General features: G+C 48.6%; 1 protein-coding gene across 2 annotated transcripts in view; it reads right to left on the reverse strand.

The window, feature by feature from the left end:
* Window positions 1-24198, reverse strand: part of abl1 (abl oncogene 1, non-receptor tyrosine kinase) — a 230514-nt gene that overhangs the window by 42322 nt on the left and 163994 nt on the right. For both annotated transcript variants that reach the window (XM_085965314.1, XM_085965315.1), the window contains exon 4: window positions 5011-5283. In XM_085965314.1, the coding sequence (XP_085821440.1) occupies window positions 5011-5283 (273 nt within the window). The remainder of the gene's footprint in view (window positions 1-5010; window positions 5284-24198) is intronic.

Consider the following 24198-nt stretch of genomic DNA (forward strand, 5'->3'; position numbering starts at 1 on the left):
TATAGTTTTAATAGGAAACAGTAACTGGTTCTGTGGGTCTGGGAAAGCCCCACGTCCATATCTTTCTCTCACACTTCAGTAAAACAAACCAAAACAACATCTTTAACCTAGTAAAACGTTCCAAGACGTTTCACAGGCGCAATCAGACAAAGATTGACCAAAGAAGGCGACATTAGGACGGGTGACTAAAAGTTTGGTCGAAAAGGTAGGTTTTAAGGAGCGTCTTAAAGGAGGAGAGGCAGAGAGGTTTAGGGAGGGAATTCCAGAGCTCGGAGCCCAGGCAGCTGAAGGCACGGTCGCCAATGGTGGGACGAAGGGACTGGGGGATGCACAAGAGGCCAGAGTTGGTAGAACGCAGAATTCTCGGAGGGCTGTAGGGCTAGAGGAGATTACAGAGATGGTGGGGGGGGGGGGGGGGGCGAGGCCATGGAAGAATCTGAACACGCGGAGGAGAATTTTAAAGTTGATGTGTTGCCGGGAGCCAATGTCGGTCGGTGAGCACAGGGGGTGAGGGGTGAACGGGACTCGGTGCGAGTTAGGACACGGGGCAGCAGAATTTTGGATGACCTGAAGTTTATGGAGGTGGAGGATGGGCGGCTGACCGGGAGTGCGTTGGAATAGTTGAGCCTGGAGGCAACAGCAGAATGCTGCAAAGCCAGGATTTATCAGCACAGTGCAGGCAGGAAATTGCGATCATCGGCGGGTGGCAGGAGATTCCAATGTCTTGTATAAGACCCAGCACCGCCCTGTGAGAGAGTTGATAGATCTGTTGAAGTACAAAAGGCAGCGACGCTCCAACCCTCAGTAACCAGAATTCCCAATGCACTTCAGCATCTCCCAAGCGCATCTGGATACAGATATATTAAAAAACCACTGCCCTCTAATCCCTCTTCATCCAGCAATGCATGTCCTCATTGTATGCCCAGGTGTTCTGGCTCAACGTACAATTGTGCAAAGTAGAAGACATGACATGCCCAGAATTTCCCCACTGCTGATTAAGCAGGTTATTGTCAATTTCCTTTGTAATATTCTCCAATAATCTATGTACATTTATAAAAATATTTGACAATTAAACCAATCTCTCTTCCCTCCTGCCCTCAATCTTGCACCGATTCATTCCTTAACCTTGGCAATCCTAACCGCCTGAACTCACCACGACCTGTCTCTGATTTTCCTGCTCCTTCCCCCCCCTTCACCATGTCATTACGAGGCCCTGCTACCTCAGAAGCCCATTTTAAGTCACCTTCCCCTTCTGTTCCCCTCCCTGCTCCAATACCCTCCATCCTCTCTTGCCACTCCTGGAAAATGACCAACAACACCTTGCATTTATATAGCACCTTTAACATAGTAAACCTCCCACCCCCCCCCCCCCCCCCCATCCCAAGGCGCTTCACAGGAGCGATTATCAAACAATATTTGACACTGAGCCACATAAGGAGAATTAGGGCAGATGACCCAAAAGCTTGGTCAAAGAGGTAGGTTTTAAGGAGAGGTTTAGGGAGGGAATTCCAGAGCTTAGGGCCTTGGCCACCAATGGTTGAGTGATTATAATCAGGGATGCACAAGAGGCCAGAATTGGAGGAGCGCAGATATCTTGGAGGGGGGGGGGGGGGGGGGGAACGACGACGGTGGGTTGTGGGGCTGGAGGAGATTACAGAGATAGGAAGGGGGCGAGGCCATGGGGGGGGATTTGAAAACAAGGATGAGGATTTTAAAATCGAGGCGTTGCTGGGCCAATGTAGGTCAGCGAGCACAGGGGGTGATGGGTGAACGGGACTGGGTGCGAGTTGGGACACGGGGCAGTGAGCACAGGGGGTGATGGGTGAACGGGACTCGGTGCGAGTTAGGACACGGGGCAGTGAGCACAGGGGGTGATGGGTGAACGGGACTGGGTGTGAGTTAGGACACGGGGCAGTGAGCACAGGGGGTGATGGGTGAACGGGACTGGGTGTGAGTTAGGACACGGGGCAGTGAGCACAGGGGGTGATGGGTGAACGGGACTGGGTGCGAGTTGGGACACGGGGCAGTGAGCACAGGGGTGATGGGTGAACGGGACTGGGTGTGAGTTAGGACACGGGGCAGTGAGCACAGGGGTGATGGGTGAACGGGACTGGGTGTGAGTTAGGACACGGGGCAGCAGAGGACAGGGGGTGATGGGTGAACGGGGCTCGGTGCGAGTTAGGACACGGGGCAGGGAGCACAGGGGGTGATGAGTGAACGGGACTGGGTGTGAGTTAGGACACGGGGCAGTGAGCACAGGGGGTGATGGGTGAACGGGACTCGGTGTGAGGTAGGACACGGGGCAGTGAGCACAGGGGGTGATGGGTGAACGGGACTGGGTGCGAGTTAGGACACGGGGCAGTGAGCACAGGGGGTGATGGGTGAACGGGACTGGGTGCGAGTTAGGACACGGGGCAGTGAGCACAGGGGGTGATGGGTGAACGGGGCTCGGGGTGAGTTAGGACACGGGGCAGCGAGCACAGGGGGTGATGGGTGAACGGGACTGGGTGCGAGTTAGGACACGGGGCAGTGAGCACAGGGGGTGATGGGTGAACGGGGCTCGGGGTGAGTTAGGACACGGGGCAGTGAGCACAGGGGGTGATGGGTGAACGGGACTGGGTGCGAGTTAGGACACGGGGCAGTGAGCACAGGGGGTGATGGGTGAACGGGTCTCGGGGTGAGTTAGGACACGGGGCAGTGAGCACAGGGGGCTCGGGGTGAGTTAGGACGCAGGATGGTGTTGTTCTGGGGTTTGGGCGGAGTGCACTGTTGAAGCAGAACAAGAGGCAGCTTTACTCGACACCTGACCCCTGACTGTTCAATGCTGACCCTGGGGTGCCTAAAATGGGAAGCGCTCCATTTCCCAACACTGACATCCCACACCTTTTGGTGGTGGTGGGGGGGCGGGGGGGGGGGGGGGGGAAACACACACAAACAATTAAGGCGAATCTGGCGAGCTGCCAGGGTGCAGGCAGGCTTCGCTGTGTATCTCTTGTATTTAATCACGAGGGACCACAGGAACGTGACCCCTTGGATGGGCCCCGTCTGCCCTCTCAGGTTGACATAAAAGATCCCGTGGCACTATTCTGAAGAAGAGCAGGAGGAGTTCTCCCCGGTGTCCTGGGGCCAATATTTATCCCTCAATCAACATCACTAAAAAACGATTATCCGGTCATTATCACACTACTGTTTGTGGGAGCTTGCTGTGCCCAAATTGTCTGCCACGTTTCCTACATTACAACAGTGACCACACTTCAAAAAGTACTTCATTGGCTGTAAAGCGCTTTGGGACATCCTGAGGTTGTGAAAGGCGCTACAGAAATGCAAGGCTTTCTTCCTTTATTTATTTAATAATGTTGGAAACGCACAGCAAGCTCCCACAAACAGCAATCACAGAAACCCCACAGTGCAGATAGAGGCCATTTCGGCCCATCGAGCCTGCACCGACACATATCCCACCCGATCCCCGTAACCCCTGCACCGACACATATCCCACCCTATCCCCGTAACCCCACGTATTTAATCCCCCTAACACTAAGGGTCAATTTATCACAGCCAATCAACCTAACCCGCACATCTTTGGACTGTGGGAGGAAATCAGAGCACCCGGAGGAAACCCACGCAAACACGGGGAGAATGTGCAAACTCCACACAGACAGTCACCCGAGGCCGGATTCGAACCCGGGTCCCTGGCGCTGTGAGGCAACAGTGCTAACCACTATGCCACCGTGCTGCATGTGATAATGACCGGATCATCTGTTTTAGAATCATAGAATGGTTACAGCACAGGAGGCCATTCGGCCCGTCAAGCCCATGCCGGCTCTCTGCAAGAGCACTTCAGCTAGTCCCACTCCCCTGCCCTTTCCCCATAGCTCTGCAATTTTTTTTCCTCCTCTTTTACTATGTCTATGGCAGCATCCTCTTCCTTGGTGAAGACAGATGCAAAGTACTCATTTAGTACCTCAGCCATGCCCTCTGCCTCCATGCGTAGGTCTTACTACCCGTTTATTATTTATATGCCTATAGAAGACTTTAGAATTCCCTTTTATGTTTAGTGATGCTAGTTGAGAGGGATAAGTGCTGGCCCAAGACACTGGGAAGAACTTCTTGATCTTCTTTGAAATAGTGCCATGGGCTCTATTACGCCCACTCGAGAGGGCAGACGGGGCCTCGGTTCAATGTCTCATCCAAAAGAAAAGAAAGACTTGCATTTCTACAGCGCCTTTCATGACCACCAGACGTCCCAAAGCGCTTTACAGTCAATTATGTACTTTTTGAAGTGTAGTCGTTGTTGTAATGTGGGAAACACAGCAGCCAATTTGTGCATAGCAAGCTCCCACAAACAGCGGTGTGATAATGACCGATAACATAAGAAAACTACAAGGCACTTGGTCTAAGCATTAAACAAGGCTTTAATCAACTGTTTTACAACATGGAGGTCTAGTTGTGTCCTTCACTAGTTCCTGTTAAAGAATGTCCTGAGCAAGCTGGGCCCATGCCCGAGTATTTATACTCTCCCTGGACAGCGCCACCAGCAGGCCGCCCAGTATTGTTTCATAAGTCATTTCCACATGAATGACAAGATTCATGTCAACCGGATAATCGTTTTTTAGTGATGTTGATTGAGGGATAAATATTGGCCAGGCCACCGGGGAGAACTTCCCTGCTCTTTAAAATTGTGCCACGGGATCTTTTACGTCCACCTGAGGGGGCAGACGGGGCCTCGGTTTAACATCTCATCCGAAAGACGGCACCTCCGACAGTGCAGCACTCCCTCAGCACTCCACTAGAGCGTCAGCCTAGTGCTCAAGTCCCTGGAGTGGGACTTGAACCCACGACCTTCTGACTCAGAGACGAGAGTGAGCTATAGTTGACACCCCAATATTTTGACACTCCAATAATTGGTGTAAATGATAAACTTGTAAACTGCATATTCCTCACGACATTCTTAGAGCCATGCCAGCAGCCGCTTGGGATTCCAGCCTTCCGCGTGCAGGAAATCGACCGTACCTTCAGTGTTTTCACAGCCACGGTGAGGTTGTATTTCTTCCACACTCCCTCGTACACCTCGCCATACTGTCCTCCGCCCAGCTTGTGTTTCATCGTAATGTCTGTTCGCTCGATCTCCCACTTGTCGTAATTAGGGGAGACTCCGTAAATCGTGGGCTTGTTGCGTTTGGGGGCCGGGTAGTGTAAGGTGGTGATAAGTCCATCGGCCACTGTCGAGTGGTGGTGCACAAGCTCCGCCAGTGTGTTGAAACGACTCTCTGAGGATACATACAGCTGCGAAAACAAGGCAGGCAAGTGATACCAGCACTCAACAACAACACTGGAAAATTCAGCACGTTTGGAAAAGGTCACCGATAATCCGCATTTACCCACGGTTCACCGCGAGGTTCATTTCAGCCCTGCCCAATTCCAAAACCGCTCGACTTCGCTACCTCTCTCCCAGTCTTCAAAAGCCTCCTAAAACCTCTCTGACTGTGCCTTCAGACTCGCTCCCTTGCAAAGTTCCTGTTCTCCCCTTGTTAAGCACTCTGAGATGTTCTTTTCTGCAATGAGCGCTGAATAAATGCAGGCCTCTCCACAGGCACAGCCGCGCTGTACGCGAGGAGCACAGAACATGACACTCGGTCCCCTTCATCGAAGTCATTGATGTCGATTGTAAATAGCTGAGGCCCAAAACACTGATCTTTGCGGTTCCCCACGAGTGACCCACTGATCAGTCAGTTTCAGCCGAACCCCATTATACAGCCCACTACAGTGAAATTTAACATACGAGACACTTCCCAACAACTTCCATTGTCCTCACTTGCCTGCAAGGTCGACTGTGGCACTGGAAAACTCTTTCAGCAAACCACAGATGAGCACAACTCCCACCGGTCAACTGTTAGTGGGAGCTTGCTGTGCGCAAATTGGCTGCAGCGTTTTCTGCATTACAACAGTGACTACACTTCAAAAAGTACTTCATTGGTTGTAAAGTGCTTTGGGATGTCCTGAGGTCGTGAAAGGCGCTATAGAAATGCAAGTCTTTTTTTTCTTTCACAAGTAAGATCTCATAGGTTTCAAAAAAAGGGCTAGCATTTATATAGCGCCTTATGTCTCCCAGACAAATGTTCTGTGTAGAATATAAGAACCTAAGAAATAGGAGCAGGATTAGGCCATTCGGCCCTTCGAGCCTGCTCCGCCAGTCAATGAGATCATGGCTGATCTTCTGCCTCAACTCCATTCACCTGCCCTATCGCCATATCCCTTGATGCCCTTACTAGTCAGAAATCTATCGACTTCTGTTTTGAATATATCCAATGACTGAGCCTCCACAGCCCTCTGGGGTAGAGAATTCCAAAGGTTCATCACCCTCTGTGTGAAGAAATTTCTTTTCATCTTAGTCCTGAATGGCCTACCCTTTATCCTGAGGCTGTGGCCCCTGGTTCTAGACGCCCCAGCCAAGGGAAACATTCTCCCAGCATCCACCCTATCAAGCCCTGTAATAATTTTGTATGCTTCAATGAGATCCCCTCTCATTCTTCTGAATTCAAGAGAATATAGGCCTAGTTTACTCAATCTCTTTTCATACGACAGTCCTGCCATCCCAGGAATCAATCTCGTGAACTTTCGTTGCACTCCCTCTATGGCAAGTATATCCTTCCTTCGGTAAGGAGACCAACATTGTACACAGTACTCCAGGTGTGGTCTCACCAGGGCCCTATATAATTGAAAGAATTACTTTGAAGTGCAGGGACTGTTATATGTAGGCATATGTGGCAGCCATTTTGTACACAGCAAGATACCACAAACTGCAATGAGATGAATGACCAGGAACGCTGACTTGGGCAGAGGAAGGTCTTGCTGCTCACCATGGGATCTCTAACGTCCACCTGAAGCAGAACAGAAAGACGGAGCCTCGGTTTGCTACCTCATCCTCTGACAATGCAGCACTGTCCCTCAGTGCGGTACTATCAGCCTCTGATTACACGCTCGAGTCCTGGAGAGAGGGGGGCTTGACATTACAACACTGAATGGGATGGAAGTGCGACTAACTGAGCCAAGCGAACACCAAGTCTTACAAATGAGCCACTTTACTGGAACTCTGTTGAAATACTGAAAATGAGTGCAAAGTTTCTACAAAGAAAAAATCCAAGTTCCGACAGACTAAACTACGAGCCATGCAAGAGTTTTTACTCTCGCCCACACGTTGGTAAAATGTACTCTCGCCGCCTACAAGCACTGCAATCTCCCATAATGACAATAACACAATCAGCAGGAAGGAGTCCTATCAATTAAGCTGACAGGCTAATGCTTCTGCCTGGAACCACAACTATTTAAATGTTAAACTTACTGCTTGAGTCAGTGCACTTGTTTTTCTTCCAAACCAGTGTCGAGTCCAGGTCAAACAGTGCTCTGTACTGAAAGTGGGTTTTGTAATACGAAATGTTTTTTGTGGGCATGTACTCGAGTGTGACCTTGTTACTTCTCCCTTTCTTTTTGGGCCTCCAGCAACTTATATTTATAGTATCGCACCTTTATAGCATCGAAAAACATCCAAGGCACTTTGAGGTGCGAGGAATAAACACATACCAAGCCAAAAGAGAGATTGGCAGAGTTGACTCAAAGCTCTAAGGTGGGGGTGTTAAGGGGGGTCTTAAAGGTGGGGGGGGGGGGGGGGGAAAGAGGGGTGGAAAAGCATGAGGGATTTGGGAAGGGAATTCCAGAGAATGGGCCGCAGGCAACTGAAGACACAGCCAAGGGTGGGGGTGCACAAGACACTGGAGTCAGAGGTAAAAGCGCAGACGAGGGTTTCGGCAGCAGATGGACTGAGGTAGGGGGCAGAGGCGATTGATGCCCCAGACATGGCAGTGCAGTTTGCCTGAGGAAGGGGGGATTGTGTTGCTGCAGGAGGTTACAGAGAGGGAGGGGTGAGGCTCCGGAGGGATTTAATTACGAGGATGAGAATTTTAAATTTCAGGTGTTGGGGACCAGGAGACAATGTCGTTCGGTGATGAATGACGACAACAACAACAACTTGCATTTATATAGCGCCTTTAATGCAGTAAAACATCCCACGGTGCTTCACAGGAATGTTAACAACATTTGGCACAGAGCCACATAAGGAGATATTAGGACAGGTGACCAAAAGCTTGGTCAAAGAGGTAGGTTTTAAGGAGCATCTTAAAGGAGGAGAGATGTAGCGAGGCGGAGAGGTTTAGGGAGGGAATTCCAGAGCTTAGGGCCCAGGCAGCTGAAGGCACGGCCACCAATGGTGGGGCGAAGAAAATCGGAGAGGTGCAAGAGGTCAGAATTAGAGGAACGCAGAGATCTCAGAGGGTTGTAGGGCTGGAGGAGGTTACAGAGAGAGGGAGGGATTTGAAAACAAGGATGAGAATTTTAAACTTAAGGCATTGCCGGACCGGGAGCCAGTGTAGGTCAGCTTGATGTAGGAGACCAGCAGCAGGGTTTTTGGGTAAGATGAGGTTTATGGAGGGTGGAGAATGGGAAGTCAGTCAGGATAGCACTGAAGTAGGGCGGGGATATCGGCATACATAGATACATAGAGATAGGAACAGGAGTAGGCCATTCGGCCCTTCGAGCCTGCTCCGCCATTCAATGAGATCATGGCTGATCTTCGTCTGAGATCATAGCTGATCTTACCAGTTCAGTACCCCGTCCCCGCCTTTTCTCCGTAACCCTTAATCCCCTTAGCCTTCAGAAATATATCCAATTCTCTCTTGAAAATATTTATTGAATTAGCCTTCACAGCCCTCTGTGGCAGGGAATTCCACAGGCTCACCACTCTTTGAGTGAAGAAATTCTTCCTCATCTCTGTTTTAAATGATTTGCCCGCTATTTTTAGACTGTGGCCCCTGGTTCTGTGCTCCCCGGCCATTGGAAACATTCTCTCTGAATTCAGCCTGTCCAGGCCTGCCATAATTTTATATGTTTCGATGAGATCCCCTCTCAATCTTCTAAACTCCAGTGAGTACAAGCCCAAACTATTTAATCTCTCTTCGTAGGTCATTCCCGCCATTCCAGGTATCAGCCTGGTGAATCGCCGTTGCACTCTTTCCATGGCAAGAACATCCTTCCGCAGATGGGGCGACCAAAACTGTACACAATACTCCAGATGCGGTCTCACCAGCACCTTGTACAGCTGTAGTAAGGTATCCCTATTCCTATACTCGAACCCCCTTGATATGAAGGCCAACATACCATTTGCCTTCTTAATCGCCTGTTGCACCTGCATGCTCTCCTTCAGTGACTGGTGCACAAGAACACCCAGGTCCCTCTGCACTTCCCCATCTCCCAATCTATTGCCATTTAGATAATAATCTACCCTCCTGTTTTTACCCCCAAAGTGGATAACCTCGCATTTATCCACATTATAGTGCATCTGCCACGTATCCGCCCATTCCCCCAACCTGTCCAAATCACACTGTAGCCTCCTGACATCCTCATCAGAGCCCACCCCTCCTCCTAGTTTAGTGTCGTCAGCGAATTTGGAAATATTGCATCCAATTCCCTGATCCAGATCATTTATATATATTGTGAACAGCTGGGGTCCCAGGACAGATCCTTGCGGCACCCCGCTGGTCACTGCCTGCCACTCCGAAAACGAGCCGTTTATTCCAACTCTCTGTTTTCTATCCGCCAGCCAGTTCTCTATCCACGTTAATACTTTGCCCCCAATCCCATGAGCCTTAATTTTGCATGATAATCTTTTGTGTGGAACCTTATCGAAGGCTTTCTGGAAGTCAAGGTACACCACATCCACTGGCTCTCCCCCATCTATTCTACCAGTTACCTCCTCAAAAAATTCCAGCAGATTAGTCAAACACGATTTACCCTTTGTAAATCCATGTTGACTCTGTCCGATCCTTTCCCCATTTGTCAAGTGCTCCGCTATTTTATCCTTAATAATGGACTCTAGCATTTTGCCCACAACCGATGTAAGGCTTACTGGTCTATAATTCCCTGCTTTCTCTCTACCCCCCTTTTTAAATATTGGGGTAACATTAGCTACCCTCCAATCCACGGGTACTGTTCCCGAGTCAATGGAGTTCCGGAAGATGATCCTTAGAGCATCTGCTATCTCCAGGGCCACCTCCTTAAGTACCCTAGGATGTAGTTTATCAGGCCCTGGGGATTTGTCGGCCTTCAGTCCCCTCAACTTACCCAACACCATATCCCTAGAGATACTAATTTCTGTCAGCTCCTCCCTCTCATTAGTCCCTATGTTTGCCGATATTCCTGGGAGGTTATTTGTGTCCTCCTTTGTGAATACAGAACCAAAGTATGAGTTTAATTGGTCTGCCATTTCCTTATTCTCCATTATATATTCTCCCGAATCGGACTGCAAGGGACCGACTTGGGATTTTACCAGTCTTTTCCTCCTGATATACCGATAAAAGCTTTTGCAGTCTGTCTTTATGTTTGCTGCAAGTTTACTTTCGTATTCTATTTTCCCCTTCCTGATTAATCCCTTTGTCCTCTTTTGCTGTATCCTGTACTGCCCCCAATCTTCCGGTCTGGTGCTTTTTTTTGCCAGTTGATATGCCCTTTTTTTGATTTTATGCTGTCCCTAATTTCCCTCGTTATCCACGGTTGAGTCACCTTTTTAGGTTTATTTTTATGCCAAACCGGTATAAACATGTTCTGGAATTCTTCCATTCTATCTTTGAATGCTTGCCATTGTCTATCCACTGTCAATCCCCCCAGAAACACCACCCAATCAATCTTACCCAATTCCCGTCTCATACCCTCGTAATTCCCTTTATTTAAGTTCTGGACCTTAGTCTCTGATTCAATTTCCTCACTCTCCATCTCGACTGAGAGCTCGATCATATTATGATCGCTCTGACCCAAGGGGCCTCGTACAAGAAGATTGCTGATAAGTCCCTTCTCATTGCACAATACCCAGTCTAAAATGGCCTGATCTCGAGTCGGCTCCTCGACATATTGGTCCAGATAACCGTCCCGAAAACATTCCAGGAATTCCTCCTCCTCAGAATTTTTACTAATTTGGGTAGTCCAATCAATATGTAAATTAAAGTCACCCATGATGACAGCTGTGCTCTTATCGCACGCTTCTCTAATTTCCCTTTTTATGCCTTCCCTCACCTCCATATTACTATTTGGAGGCCTATATATCACACCCACTAACGTTTTCCTCCCCTTGCTATTTCTCATTTCTACCCATACAGATTCCGTTTCATCCGAGTTAATATCCTTCCTTTCCATTGCATTAATCCCCTCCTTTACCAGCAATGCTACCCCACCTCCCCTACCTTTTTGCCGATCCTTCCTAAATATTGTATATCCCTGGATGTTAAGTTCCCAGCCTTGCCCACCCTGCAGCCACGTTTCTGTAATCCCAATCAAATCATACTTGTTTACCTCTATTTCCACAACTAATTCATCCACCTTGTTCCTAATGCTTCTAGCATTAAGATACAAAGCCTTCAGGCTTGCTTTTTTCACACTCTCATTATGAATTAGTTTGGCCCTTTGTGTTTCTCTCCTTTGCTTATTGCTTCTCACCTTTCTACCATCTATTTCTGACTTCATATGACTTCCCTCTTTTCCACTACCTAGGTTCCCATCCCCCTGCCAAATTAGTTTAAATCCTCCCGAACCGCCCTAGAAAATATTACCCCGAGGACATCGGCTCCCTCACAGTTCAGGTGTAGACCGTCCCCTTGGTACAGGTCACTCCTCCCCAAGAACTGGTTCCAATGCCTCAGGAATTTAAATCCCTCTCCCTTGCACCACTGCTCAAGCCACGTATTTAGCTTATCTATCTTACTCTCTCTAAACTTATTAGCTCGTGGCACTGGTAGCAATCCATGGCATGGATGAAGGGTTTCAGCAGCAGATGGACCGAGGTCGGGCGACAGGCGACTGATGCCATGGAGATTGGAAGTAGTGATTTCTCCTCGTCTTTCACTTAGCACCTTCCCACAGCAATGCAGCTGAACTGGGAACTGAGCGAGTGGGGAGATGAAACATGAACTGCCATCTACTCTGTACTGAAAGGTCTTTTGAAGATCCCTTTCTGCTCTTAAAAAAAAAGGAAACATCTTCACTTGGATACCACACACTTCTCACACATTAAATATGAAACAACAACAAACAATGAGATGTCTTTCTATGGGGAGGGGGTTATTAGCTAGAACGGTTGCTGGCAATGTTAGAATCACGGACACAGACATGGGCAATTTGAGGGTCATTATTCCTATCAGATCACACTCGTCTTATTTAAGAAATCAGTATTTTTACTTAAATAAGAAAATATTGAAGTTATGCTGCCCAACCATCTTCAGCTGTTTCATCAATGACCTTCCCTCCATCATAAGGTCAGAAGTGGGGATGTTCGCTGATGATCGCACACCGTTCAGCACCATTCGAGACTCGTCAGATACTGACGCAGTCCGTGTCCATGTGCAGCAAGACCTGGACAACATTCAGACTTGGGCTGACAAGTGGCAAGTAACATTCGCACCACACAAGTGTCAGGCAATGACCATCTCCAACAAGCGAGACTCTAACCATCTCCCCTTAACATTCAATGGCATTACCATCGCTGAATCCCCCACTATCAACATCCTGGGGGTTACCATTGATCAGAAACTAACTGGACCAGCCATATAAATACTGTGGCTACAAGAGCAGGCCAGAGGCTGGGTATTCTGCAGTGAGTGTCTCACCTCCTGACTCCCCAAAGCCTTTCCACCATCTACAAGGCACAAGTCAGGAGTGTGATGGAATACTCTCCGCTTGCCTGGATGAGTGCAGCTCCAACAACACTCAAGAAGCTCGACACCATCCAGGACAAAGCAGCCCACTTGATTGGCACTCCAACCACCACCTTAAACATTCACTCCCTCCACCACCGGCACACTGTGGCTGCAGTGTGTACCATCTACAAGATGCACTGCAGCAACTCGCCAAAGCTCCTTCAACAGCACCTTCCAAACCCGCGACCTCTACCACTTAGAAGGACAAGGGCAGCAGACGCATGGGAACATCACCACCTACAAGTTCCCCTCCAAGCCACACACCATCCTGACTTGGACCTGTATCGCCGTTCCTTCACTGTCGCTGGGCCAAAATCCTGGAACTCCCTTCCTAACAGCATTGTGGGTGTACCTACACCATATGGACTGCAGCGGTTCAAGAAGGCGGCTCACCACCATCTTCTCAAGGGCAATTAGGGATGGGCACTAAATGCAGGCCTAGCCAGCGACGCCCACATCCCATCAATGAATAATTTTTTAAAAAAATTTTATTTATAAAAAGATGCTTGTGGGAACAACTAGAATGTGAATTAAATATTCAGAACAAATGTGTACAGACACTGAAGAATCTGACTGTAATGATCCAAATGATCAATATAACTGACTGAACATTACAATCTCTCATTTCTACTGCTGACAGGCACTTTAAATAGTCGTTCAGCCTCTCCCCTGAGCCTCTCCCTTCAAAAACAATGTCTTGCTGCTTAACCTTAATTTTCCTGGTTTTATTTGCAAAAATAGAACTCCGAGCCGAGCTGCTCAAAGTGCCGGTGAGCTGCGTCAATTCTAGGCCAACAGCGCACTGGAGTTATGCTCCACACGGGCGGCCATGCCCACACTGTGCGAGGAAGCTCCTGGTTGCATGCCTGACTCGGGGAGCTGTGCTGCCGTCTTTGTGTCGAAGCCCGCCTCGCAGACACGCACCTGATGCCCTCCGACAACCAGCCAGGGCGCCGATTATACTTTCAGCCTTTACCCAGTTGAGTTTCAACAATGAAAAAAAATTCAGACAGAAATTGCAGCGTAATGAGCAAACACTTTAAACTAGCTGCGCCCAACGTATTACAAAGGGATGGAAGCAAAAGAGGATGGGAGGGGGGTGGGGGTGGGTAGAAATCGCAATAAAAAAACGAACAAACTTGCATTTCTATAGCGCCTTTCACGACCTCAGGATGTTCCCAAAGCGCTTCACAGCCAATGAAGTACTTTTGAAGTGTAGTCACTGTTGTAATGTGGGAAGGTGCAGACTCGCAGTGAATCACTCGTAACAGTCAGTATGTGTGTAGCTTTGGGAAGTGAAACTACAGCAATTGCCACATTAAGCATGATGCTGTTGAAACGTGTGGTATATTCTTTCCTTCTTTCGGATGAGACACTAAACCGAGGCCCCGTCTGCTCTCTCAGGTGGGCTTAAGAGATCCTGCGGCCACTATTTGGAAGAAGAGCCGGTGTCCCGGCCAATATTTATCCCTCAACCAACATCGCTAAAACAGATCATCTGGTCATTATCACGTTGCTGTTTGTGGGAGCTTGCTGTGCGCAAATTGGTTGCCGCGTTTCCTACATTACAACAGTGACTACACTTCAAAAAGTACTTCATTGGCTGTGAAGCGCTTTGGGATGTCCTGGGGTGGTGAAAGGCGCTATAGGAATGCAAGTAATTCGTTTATTCTTCCAAATGTCAGTAATACAGATTGTGGTGTTCAGGAGAATATTTAGAAAGCATTATTAAAAGTTCTTTTGAAGGAGCCCCCCTGGCTGAGTCACATTTTAAAACTGGATCATCTCTTCTGAAGGCCTTTTGTAATCCCACGGATAAATACTGGCTTCACTTGATAAAACAAACCAACACGATATTCTGCAAATGTGTTTTTTCTTTGAATAGAAGGGAGGGAGAATGAAAAAAAAAATCACAGTAAGTGAAATTCCGCATTAGCAATGCCCATGAACTTTGTCACAAGGTTACCACCTTAAGCACTGGAATCAAAGCCAATAAATCAGTCCCTCCTGAGCCTGACCTTCCTGTGGGAGGTTTCCTGAAGGCGAAAGCAATCAAAAGGGGGGGGGGGGGGGGGGGGGGGGAAAGAAATGGCAAAAATGTAAATATCGTTTTCTTTGGAAGGGGTAAAAAAAAACCTTCTTGCTATGAATGGTATGTTGCAGAGAGTCAGGATCTGCACACGCAGTCTTGGAATGACTGTATTCCAGCGCAAACCAGTTTCCAGGCCCCCTGACAACCACCCTGTAAAGAATTTTATCAGGCATTCCTCGCCCTGAATACTTGGGATCAAGCAATCGCAGAACCAGCAGTCAGCTAATCTCAGGGGGTCTCTGCACGAGCAGACAGCTGAAGGGAGCACTTCTTTTCTTTCTTCTTTCATTCCATGTGGTTTGCTGTGTCACTGGGGTAAAAACTGAGTGTGTTGTTGACAGCACGGTTGGAACCAAATCCTCCCGCATCTCGCAAGATTCTCTTCAAGTACCAACCCCCCCCCGGGGACCGGCGCCATAGCCTAGTGAGACCCCCACATACTTAACATTTTTACTTCCAAAATTCCGATAGCTTGTCCAACTACACCACAGTGACTCTTAAATTTACCATTATTCCCATTTACTTGTAATGAATCTGCTGATTAATGGTCCTCACTGAACTAGGCGGTGAATACCGGACATACTCGGCTTTCAAACTTACACACACTTCCACCACCCAAGTTCAGATGCGCAGCTCTGAACACAAATTCGATGCATAAACTGTATCACCTCATTTTTAATGGCCGTGAAGATAGCTATGTGCTGTAGTAATAACTGGAGTTGTCAGCTCTCCTGCTCATAATCAGTGTGTTCGGTGCGAAGGGACAAGACTAAGCAACGGAACAGTTTTACACTCAGCCTCAAGCGCCACCTAAACCGAGGCCCGTCAGCAGACGGTGACTTTCGATAAGGGAGTTTTAAAAAAATTCGTTTTTGGGATGTGGATGTCACTGGCAAGGCCAGCATTTATTGCCCGTCCCTAGTTGCCCCTCGAGAAGGTGGTGGTGAGCCGCCTTCTTGAACCACTGCAGTCCGTGTGGTGAAGGTGCTCCCACAGTGCTGTTAGGGAGGGAGTTCCAGGATTTTGACCCAGCGACGATGAAGGATCGGCGATATACTTCTAAGTCGGGATGGTGTGTGATTTGGAGGGGAACTTGGAGGTTGTGGTGTTCCCATGTGCTTGCTGTCCTTGTTCTTCTAAGTGGAAGAGGTTGCGAGTTTGGGAGGTGCGGTCGAAGAAGCCTTGGCGAGTTGCTGCAGTGCATCTTGCAGATGGTACACACTGCAGCCACGGTACGCCGGTGGTGGAGGGAGTGAATGTTTAGTGCGGTTATTATTTCCACAATTACTTGCGGATACAGCCACTGCATCCGGGAATTCGGGTTGAGAAACCCCTCCGTGGCCCTGCTCCATGCTCCCTGCAGCGTACTCCTCCAGCCCTGTGCCTGCCACTCCTGGGACACTGGCGTCATGTCCCTCCCGCTCCCCACTCCACTGACAGGCCTCCAATTGCCTTGGCCCTACCCGCTGCAACCGCTGCCTTAAACTCCTCGCTACTGAGCTCCCCAAGAAAGTTTGTCCTTCTTTAGCCATGGAAGGGTGAAGAAATATAAACAGCTACAGCCCCAGGCTAATTAAGATCATTTTCATAGTTATCTCAAACTTATTTGAAGGTGCACTGTTAAAAATGTGCTTTTAATTTATGTACATGACCTTTTAAAGAAATCAATTACAAAAAGTTAACGTGATCTCTACTATATTTCATTGAAACGTATAAAATTCTGACAGGGCTAGACAGACTGGATGCAGGGAGGATGTTTCCCCTGGCTGGGGGGGTCTAGAACGAGAGGTCACAGTCTCTGGATACGGGGTAGGACATTTAGGACTGAGAGGAGGAGAAATTGCTTCACTCAGAGGGTGGCGAACCTGTGGAATTCTCTACCACAGAAGGCTGTGGAGGCCAAGTCACTGAATATATTTAAGAGGGAGATAGATAGATTTCTAGACACAAAAGGCATCAAGGGGTATGGGGAGAGAGCGGGAATATACTATTGAGATAGAGGATCAGCCATCATCATATTGAATGGCGGAGCAGGCTTGAAGGGCCAAAAGGCCTACTCCTGCTCCTATTTTTCTATTTCAGTTCATTCTATGTTTAAATTCACAAGATGAATATGAATGACAAAGAGCGAGCAAGCTTGCATTTATAGAGCATCTGATCACATCCTCACAATGCCCCAAAGCACTCAACAATCAATCAATTACGTTTGAGGTGCAGTCACAGTTAGATGGAGAAACACAGCAGCCAATTTGTGCACAAGGTACCACAAACAGCACACAAAGGAATAACCAGATAATACTTTTTCGGGCAGTGCTGGTTGAGGGACGAAAGTTGGGCAGAACATCAGGAGAACTCCCTGCTCTTCTCTGAATGGCACCATGGGATCTTCTACATCCCTGAGCTTGCAGATAGGGACACGGTTTTGCATCTCATTCGAAAAACATTCTCTCCAACAATGCGTAGATTGTGTTCTCCAAATCTGTGGTGGGGGCTTGAACCCACGACCCTTCTGACTTAGAGGCTACCAACTGAGCCACAGCCATATAAACGCACCTCAAATTACACTCTCGCTCCCTGGAATAACAGCAACAAGTGGCTCACTTCCTGACCCCTAGCCAGCTACAAGGCTCAAGTCGGGAGGGTGATGGAATACTCGCCACTTGCCTGAATGGCTGCAGCTGCTACAACACAGGAGAAGCTCAACATCATCCAGCACAGAGCAGTTCCCTTGATTGGTGCCCCGCCACTGGATTTGATATCCGCCCCCTCCGCCACCCATCCACCGTGACTGCAGTGTGAGCAACTCACCGAAATACTTGGGACAGCACCTCCTTCCCCTTTCGACCTCGACCGCTCAAAGGGGCAAGCGCAGCAATACTGGGGAACCATTACCTCCAAGTCACTCACCATGCAGGCTTGGATATATATCGCCCGCTGGTGCTGGGGCCAGAATCCTGGAATTCCCTACCTAACATCATTGTGGGGGCATCACAAGGGCTGTAGTGGTTCAAGTAGAAGGTCCACCACCATAGAAACATAGAAGATAGGAGCAGGAGTAGGCCATTCGGCCCCTCGAGCCTGCTCCACCATTCAATGAGATCATGGCTGATCATCCAAATTCATTACTCTGTCCCTGCCTTCTCCCCATATCCCTTGATCCCTTTAGCCTTAAGAAATATATCTAACTCCTTCTTGAATATACCAACGTTCCCCTAATTTTTTTTTTTGTGCACACAGCCCCGGCTGTGCGGCCCGTTCCCAGTGTGCGAAACACACCACTGAAAAAGCCGGTCCCAGGCTGTGCGGGACCAGCAGAGAACTGCGTGGCCTCGCAGCTTAGAGGGATCGTTGCCCACCACCTTTTCCGGACAAAGGACAGGCAATAAATGCGGCCTTGCCAGTGCTGCCCACATTCCGAGAACACTTTCTAAAAAATCGTTACTTATGTGACATCTTTGACAAAGAAAAGTGTCCCGAGGTACGTCACTTAGGCGCAAGGAGAGAAAATGGACACTGAGCCACAGGAGGATCTATTAGGAGGGATGGTCTCAAGCTTGGTCAAAGGGTTGGGGTTTACAGTCTTTCCTCAGAACCTAGTGCTTGAACTCTAGGGATCAGTCTTGTGGCACTCCTTTTAAAAAAAACATTTGTTTATGGGATTTGGGTGTTACTGGCAAGACCCAGCATTTATTGCCCATCCCTCATTACCCCTGAGAAGGTGGTGGTGAGCCGCCTTCTTGAACCACTGCAGTCCGTGTGGTGAAGGTGCGCCCACAGCGCTGTTAGGGAGGGAGTTCCAGGATTTTGACCCAGCGACGATGAAGGAACGGCCGATATACTTCCAAGTCAGGGTGGTGTGTGACTTGGAGGGGAACTTGAGGAGGTGGTTCTGTTCCCATGCGCCTGCTGCCCTTGTCCTTCTAGGTGGTAGAGATCACGGGATTGGGAGGTGCACCTTTGCACCACCTTCCTTGTGTCACAGTGACTGCACATGATATCAGACAACTGACTGGAATTGTTAGAGTTCAACAGTGCGATGGGTGCGAGTGATTCGTGAGTCATTTGCTTATGATGAGGGAATGATTGCATCATTTTAACTGTCAATTCAGCTACTTCGCGCAACTCAGCAACTCCAAGCCAGCTTCCCCAATGTAACGTTCAACAAACAAGACCTAAAAGGATATTACACAGGAGTCGCTTAAAGTTCATTTATGATGATGCTCCTTTGCTCTGTAGTACAGTTGATTTTTGGGGTGTTCAGTTCTGGGACCACCTTGTCCTGTAAGCCACCCAATATTGTCTACTGTCACATCTCGTCTTACAGGCTAACACATTTGGAGAAGTCTGAAACTGATAAATAATTGTAGATTGAATTAACTGAATTGACTCATGGACAGAGCAGCAGTTTGGCTAAAGGTATACATTAAAATTTTATGTGCAAAATCCCAGCTGAGTTATGATGTTAGAACATAAGAATGTAAGAAATAGAAGGAGTCGGCCATTCGGCCCTTCGAGCCTGCTCCGCCATTCAGTAAGATCATGGCTGATCTTCTGTCTCAGCTCCACCTTCTCGCCCTATCCCCATATCCCTTGATTCCTTTAGTATCCAAAAATCTATCGATCTCAGCCTTGAATACACTCAACGACTGAGCCTCCACAGCCCTCTGGGGGAGAGAATTCCAAAGATTCACAACCCTCGGAGTGAAGAGATTTCTCCTCCTCTCAGTCCTAAATGGCCGACCCCTTATCCTGAGACTGTGACCCCTGGTTCTAGACTCTCCAGCCAGGGGGAAACATCCTCCCAGCTTCTACCCTGTCAATCCCCTTAAGAAATGTTGTGGGAAAACTTGAATTTTTACTACGCTGAGCATTAACAAGTTAACAAAGACTTTCATTCATATTTGAACTTGACCAGGTTAATGTGCCGGACTAACATTTTCTCACCACGGATTACATTCTGTAGAAAGGATTTTTTAGGAATCAGACATAAAACAAACCCATTTTTTCTTCCTATTTCTGATGATTGAATATTTAAATAATTGACTGCTAATGACAGCATCGGGGGAACGGAATTAGAAGTCCAACAGCGCTCCACAGTGAAAATTGGCAGTGTCATCAGCAGAGCCATTTATTCAGGATCGTGTAATCTTAATTACGTTAATTCAGCTATTTCACACCACTCAATCAAGTTTCTCTAATTGCATCGAGTCAACATATACAGACATATATATAAGAAAGAAGACTTGCATTTCTATAGCGCCTTTCATGACCTCATGACGTCCCAAAGCACTTTACAGCCAATGAAATACTTTTTGAAGTGTAGTCACTGTTGTAATGTGGGAAACACTGCAGCCAATTTGCGCACAGCAAGCTCCCACAAACAGCATTGTGATAATGACCAGATCATCTGCTTTTAGTGATGTTGATTGAGGGATAAATATTGGGCCAGGACACCGGGGAGAACTCCCCTGCTCTTCTTTGAAATAGTGGCCGCAGGATCTTTTACGTCCACCTGAGAGGACAGACGGGGCCTCAGTTTCACTTCTCAGCCTAAAGACAGCACCTCCGACAGTGCAGCGCTCCCTCAGCACTGCACTGGGAGTGTCAGCGTGGATTGTTTTGTGCTCATGTCCCTGGAGTGGGACTTAAACCGACAACCTCCTGACTCAGGGGCGAGGGTGTTGCCCACTGAGCCACAGCCAGACAGACACAGACGGAGTCTCATGGTCAAAATAAGTTACTGTAAACTTTGATTAAATTCCTTTGAAGGAGATTTTGAGTTGTAAAAAAGTTACAAATAATCCCTGATGGTGACTGTTTCTATTTTCAAACTGAAGGCAATCTTTAAAAAAAAATCTATCTAATTCAGACTGGGGAAACGTGCTCGGCCAGTATAAAGCAACATGCCCATACTTATCCCATAAATATGTCCTGGCCAATATTTATCCCTCAACCAACATAACAAAAACAGATTATCTGGTCATTATCACATTGCTGTTTGTGGGACCTTGCTGTGCGCAAATTGGCTGCCACGTTTTCTAGATTACAACAGTGACTACACTTCAAAAGTACTTCATTGGCTGTAAAGCACTTTGAGACGTCTGGTGGTCATGAAAGGCGCTATAGAAATGCAAGTCTTTCTATTATATCTCAATACCTGTACTTTTGCAACTTTTCTGCAAATATAGACTCCCAGGGCCACCTGTTCCATGTCCAAAAGACAGCGCCAACTACCCGAAAGAAATAGTGCTACTGTGACAGATCGGGCTCCCCCCGCCAACTATACAGCAACAGAAATACCTGCGTGTAATTCAACAAGTACAAAAAGACACGGAATACAGGATTCCCAAGATTTAGTACATGGTATTTCCAGCACAAGATGGGCTGAAATCTGATGACTTTATGGAACCTGTATAATTCACTTACGTACCCACTAAGCTCTTATGAACCCCCATCATGAAAACCCAGGCTTAGTCTGGAGTAAAAGTTCTGCTACCTTCACATATCGAATATTGGCGATAGGCTCCTGAAAATCCCAGATTCAATTTGAAATTTAAGATTTTCCTCCTCCCGGCAACCACCCCCCACCCCGCTCCTATTTTGTAAAACTGAACAAGCTCCCCAAGATTAAAATTCAAAAGCAACTTTTTCTTCAGTCACTAAAATAGGGTTTCTCATTGTTTTGAGAGTTTTGATAGCACACTGATAATTTGAGAAGTTGCGAAGTCAAGATGGACGATGCTTGTGGGAGATTGCATGGGAACCAACGTTCCCGTTAAACTGCGCTGCTGTCTGGAGATCCCACGCAGGCCGCTTGCCAATGGAAAAACCGTGCATGCACGGAAATCTGAATGGGCCGCGCAGTCCGTTAAAGGGGCCGCTCACCCAAAAAAATAAATGAGAGGGAACATTGATTGGAAGCGTGATTTGGCTGGTATGGTTGTGTGCAAAGGGGGGCCAGCAGACACTTATGATTTGAGGCAATTTCACTCCGCCCTTGGGGTTTAGTTGGGTGGGGAAGCGGAGATTGTGCTCACATGGATTGGTGGTCACGCTGGCTTAGGTCATTGCCTTTGGGTAGGGAGCTGGTGTTGACTCATTTCCTTCTTTCACATTAGCCAACTTTCTCTTCTTGGAATGTGGTTTGGGTGTTCACGGACGAGGTTTGTGCGCTTTGGGGCTCCAGGCCACACAGTCTGGAACTTCCCCAGCCCGCCATCACACATTTCATCTGGCATCTATCCCACTATTGTTTTACCCACATCGTGGTTGCATGGTAATTTTTTTCTTGCTGGCATCAGGGAATTTCCTCCTTGCCCAAGCTGCTTTAATGGACTGTAGGGGCAAAGGTTTCATTTACTGACCCATTCTGACGAAAGGTCATCAACATAAGAAATAGGAGCAGGAGTAGGCCATTCGGCCCTTCGAGCCTGCTCTGCCATTCAATAAGACATTTGACCTCAACTCCACTTTCCTGCCCGATCCCCATATTCCTTGGTTCCCTTAGTATCCAAAAGTCTATCTACCTCAGCCTTGAATATACTCAACGACTGAGCATCCACAGCCCTCTAGATGAATTCCAAAGATTCACAACCCTCAGTGAAGAAATTCCTCCTCGTCTCAGTCTTAAATGGCCGACCCCTTATCCTGAGACGGTGCCCCCGGTTCTAGATTCTCCAGCCAGGAGAAAGAAAACTCTCAGCATTTATCCTGTCAATCCAGCTCAGAATCTTCTATGTTTCAATGAGATCACCTCTCATTCTTCTAAACTCCAGAGAGTATAGGCCCAATCTACTCAATCTCTCCTCATAGGACAACCCTCTCATCCAACTCTGTTTCTCTCTCTGCAGAGGTTGTCTGACCGGCTGGACGTTTACACCATTTACTGTTGTTATTTGAGATTTCCAACATCTGAGGTATTTTGGTTTTTGTTAATTTATTGACTTTGTGGCATAAAAGAATGATGCGAGGGACTGTGTGAAATGTGTACATCATTGACTGTAGAGTTTTTACAGAGCAAAGAATCCACTGATTAGAGTGTCAGCTGTGGCTCAGTGGGCAGCACTCTCACCTCTCGAAGTCAGGAGGTTGTGGGTTCGAGTTCCACTCCAGGCACGAGAGCACAAAAATCCAGGCTGACACTCCAGTGCATTACTGAGGGAGTGCTGCATTGTCTGAGGGGCAGTGCTGAGGGAGCGCCGCACTGTCGGAGGGGCAGTACTGAGGGAGTGCCGCATTGTCAGAGGGGCAGTACTGAGGGAGCGCTGCACTGTCGGAGGGGCAGTACTGAGGGAGCGCCGCACTGTCGGAGGGGCAGTACTGAGGGAGCGCCGCACTGTCGGAGGGGCAGTACTGAGGGAGCGCTGCGCTGCACTGTCAGAGGGGCAGTACTGAGGGAGCGCTGCGCTGCACTGTCGGAGGGGCAGTACTGAGGGAGCGCCGCACTGTCGGAGGGTCAGTACTGAGGGAGTGCTGCACTGTCGGAGGGGCGGTACTGAGGGAGTGCTGCACTGTCGGAGGGGCAGTACTGAGGGAGTGCTGCACTGTCGGAGGGGCAGTACTGAGGGAGTGCCGCACTGTCGGAGGGGCAGTACTGAGGGAGCGCCGCACTGTCGGAGGGGCAATGCTGAGGGAGCGCTGCACTGTCGGAGGGGCAGTACTGAGGGAGTGCTGCGCTGCACTGTCGGAGGGGCAGTACTGAGGGAGCGCTGCACTGTCGGAGGGGCAGTACTGAGGGAGCGCTGCACTGTCGGAGGGGCAGTACTGAGGGAGTGCCGCACTGTCGGAGGGGCAGTACTGAGGGAGCGCCGCACTGTCGGAGGGGCAATGCTGAGGGAGCGCTGCACTGTCGGAGGGGCAGTACTGAGGGAGCGCTGCGCTGCACTGTCGGAGGGGCAGTACTGAGGGAGTGCTGCACCTTCAGAGGGGCAGTACTGAGGGAGTGCCGCACCTTCAGAGGGGCAGTACTGAGGGAGTGCCGCACTGTCGGAGGGACAGTACTGAGGGAGCCCTGCACCGTCGGAGGGGCAGTACTGAGGGAGCACCGCACTGTCGGAGGGACTGTCTTTCGGATGAGACGCTAAACCGAGGGCCAGTCTGCCTTCTCAGCTAGACGTAAAAGATGCCATGGCAGTATTGGAAGAGCTGGGCAGTTCTGGTCCTATATAAACACAAGTTGCTTTTGTACAGCAGCTTTGATGAAGCCAATTTGGTTCTGATTTAGATGCAAACCGTGTGTTTTAAAAAAAAAAGTTATAAGTACTGTACAGTCACTAAACTTTAAAATCTAAGGTTTCAGACTTGGAGAGATTTCAA

This window comes from Somniosus microcephalus, chromosome 23 (genome assembly GCF_052327205.1).
Source record: "Somniosus microcephalus isolate GS21.2 chromosome 23, FLI_Smic_1.0, whole genome shotgun sequence".
Lineage (NCBI taxonomy): Eukaryota > Metazoa > Chordata > Chondrichthyes > Squaliformes > Somniosidae > Somniosus > Somniosus microcephalus.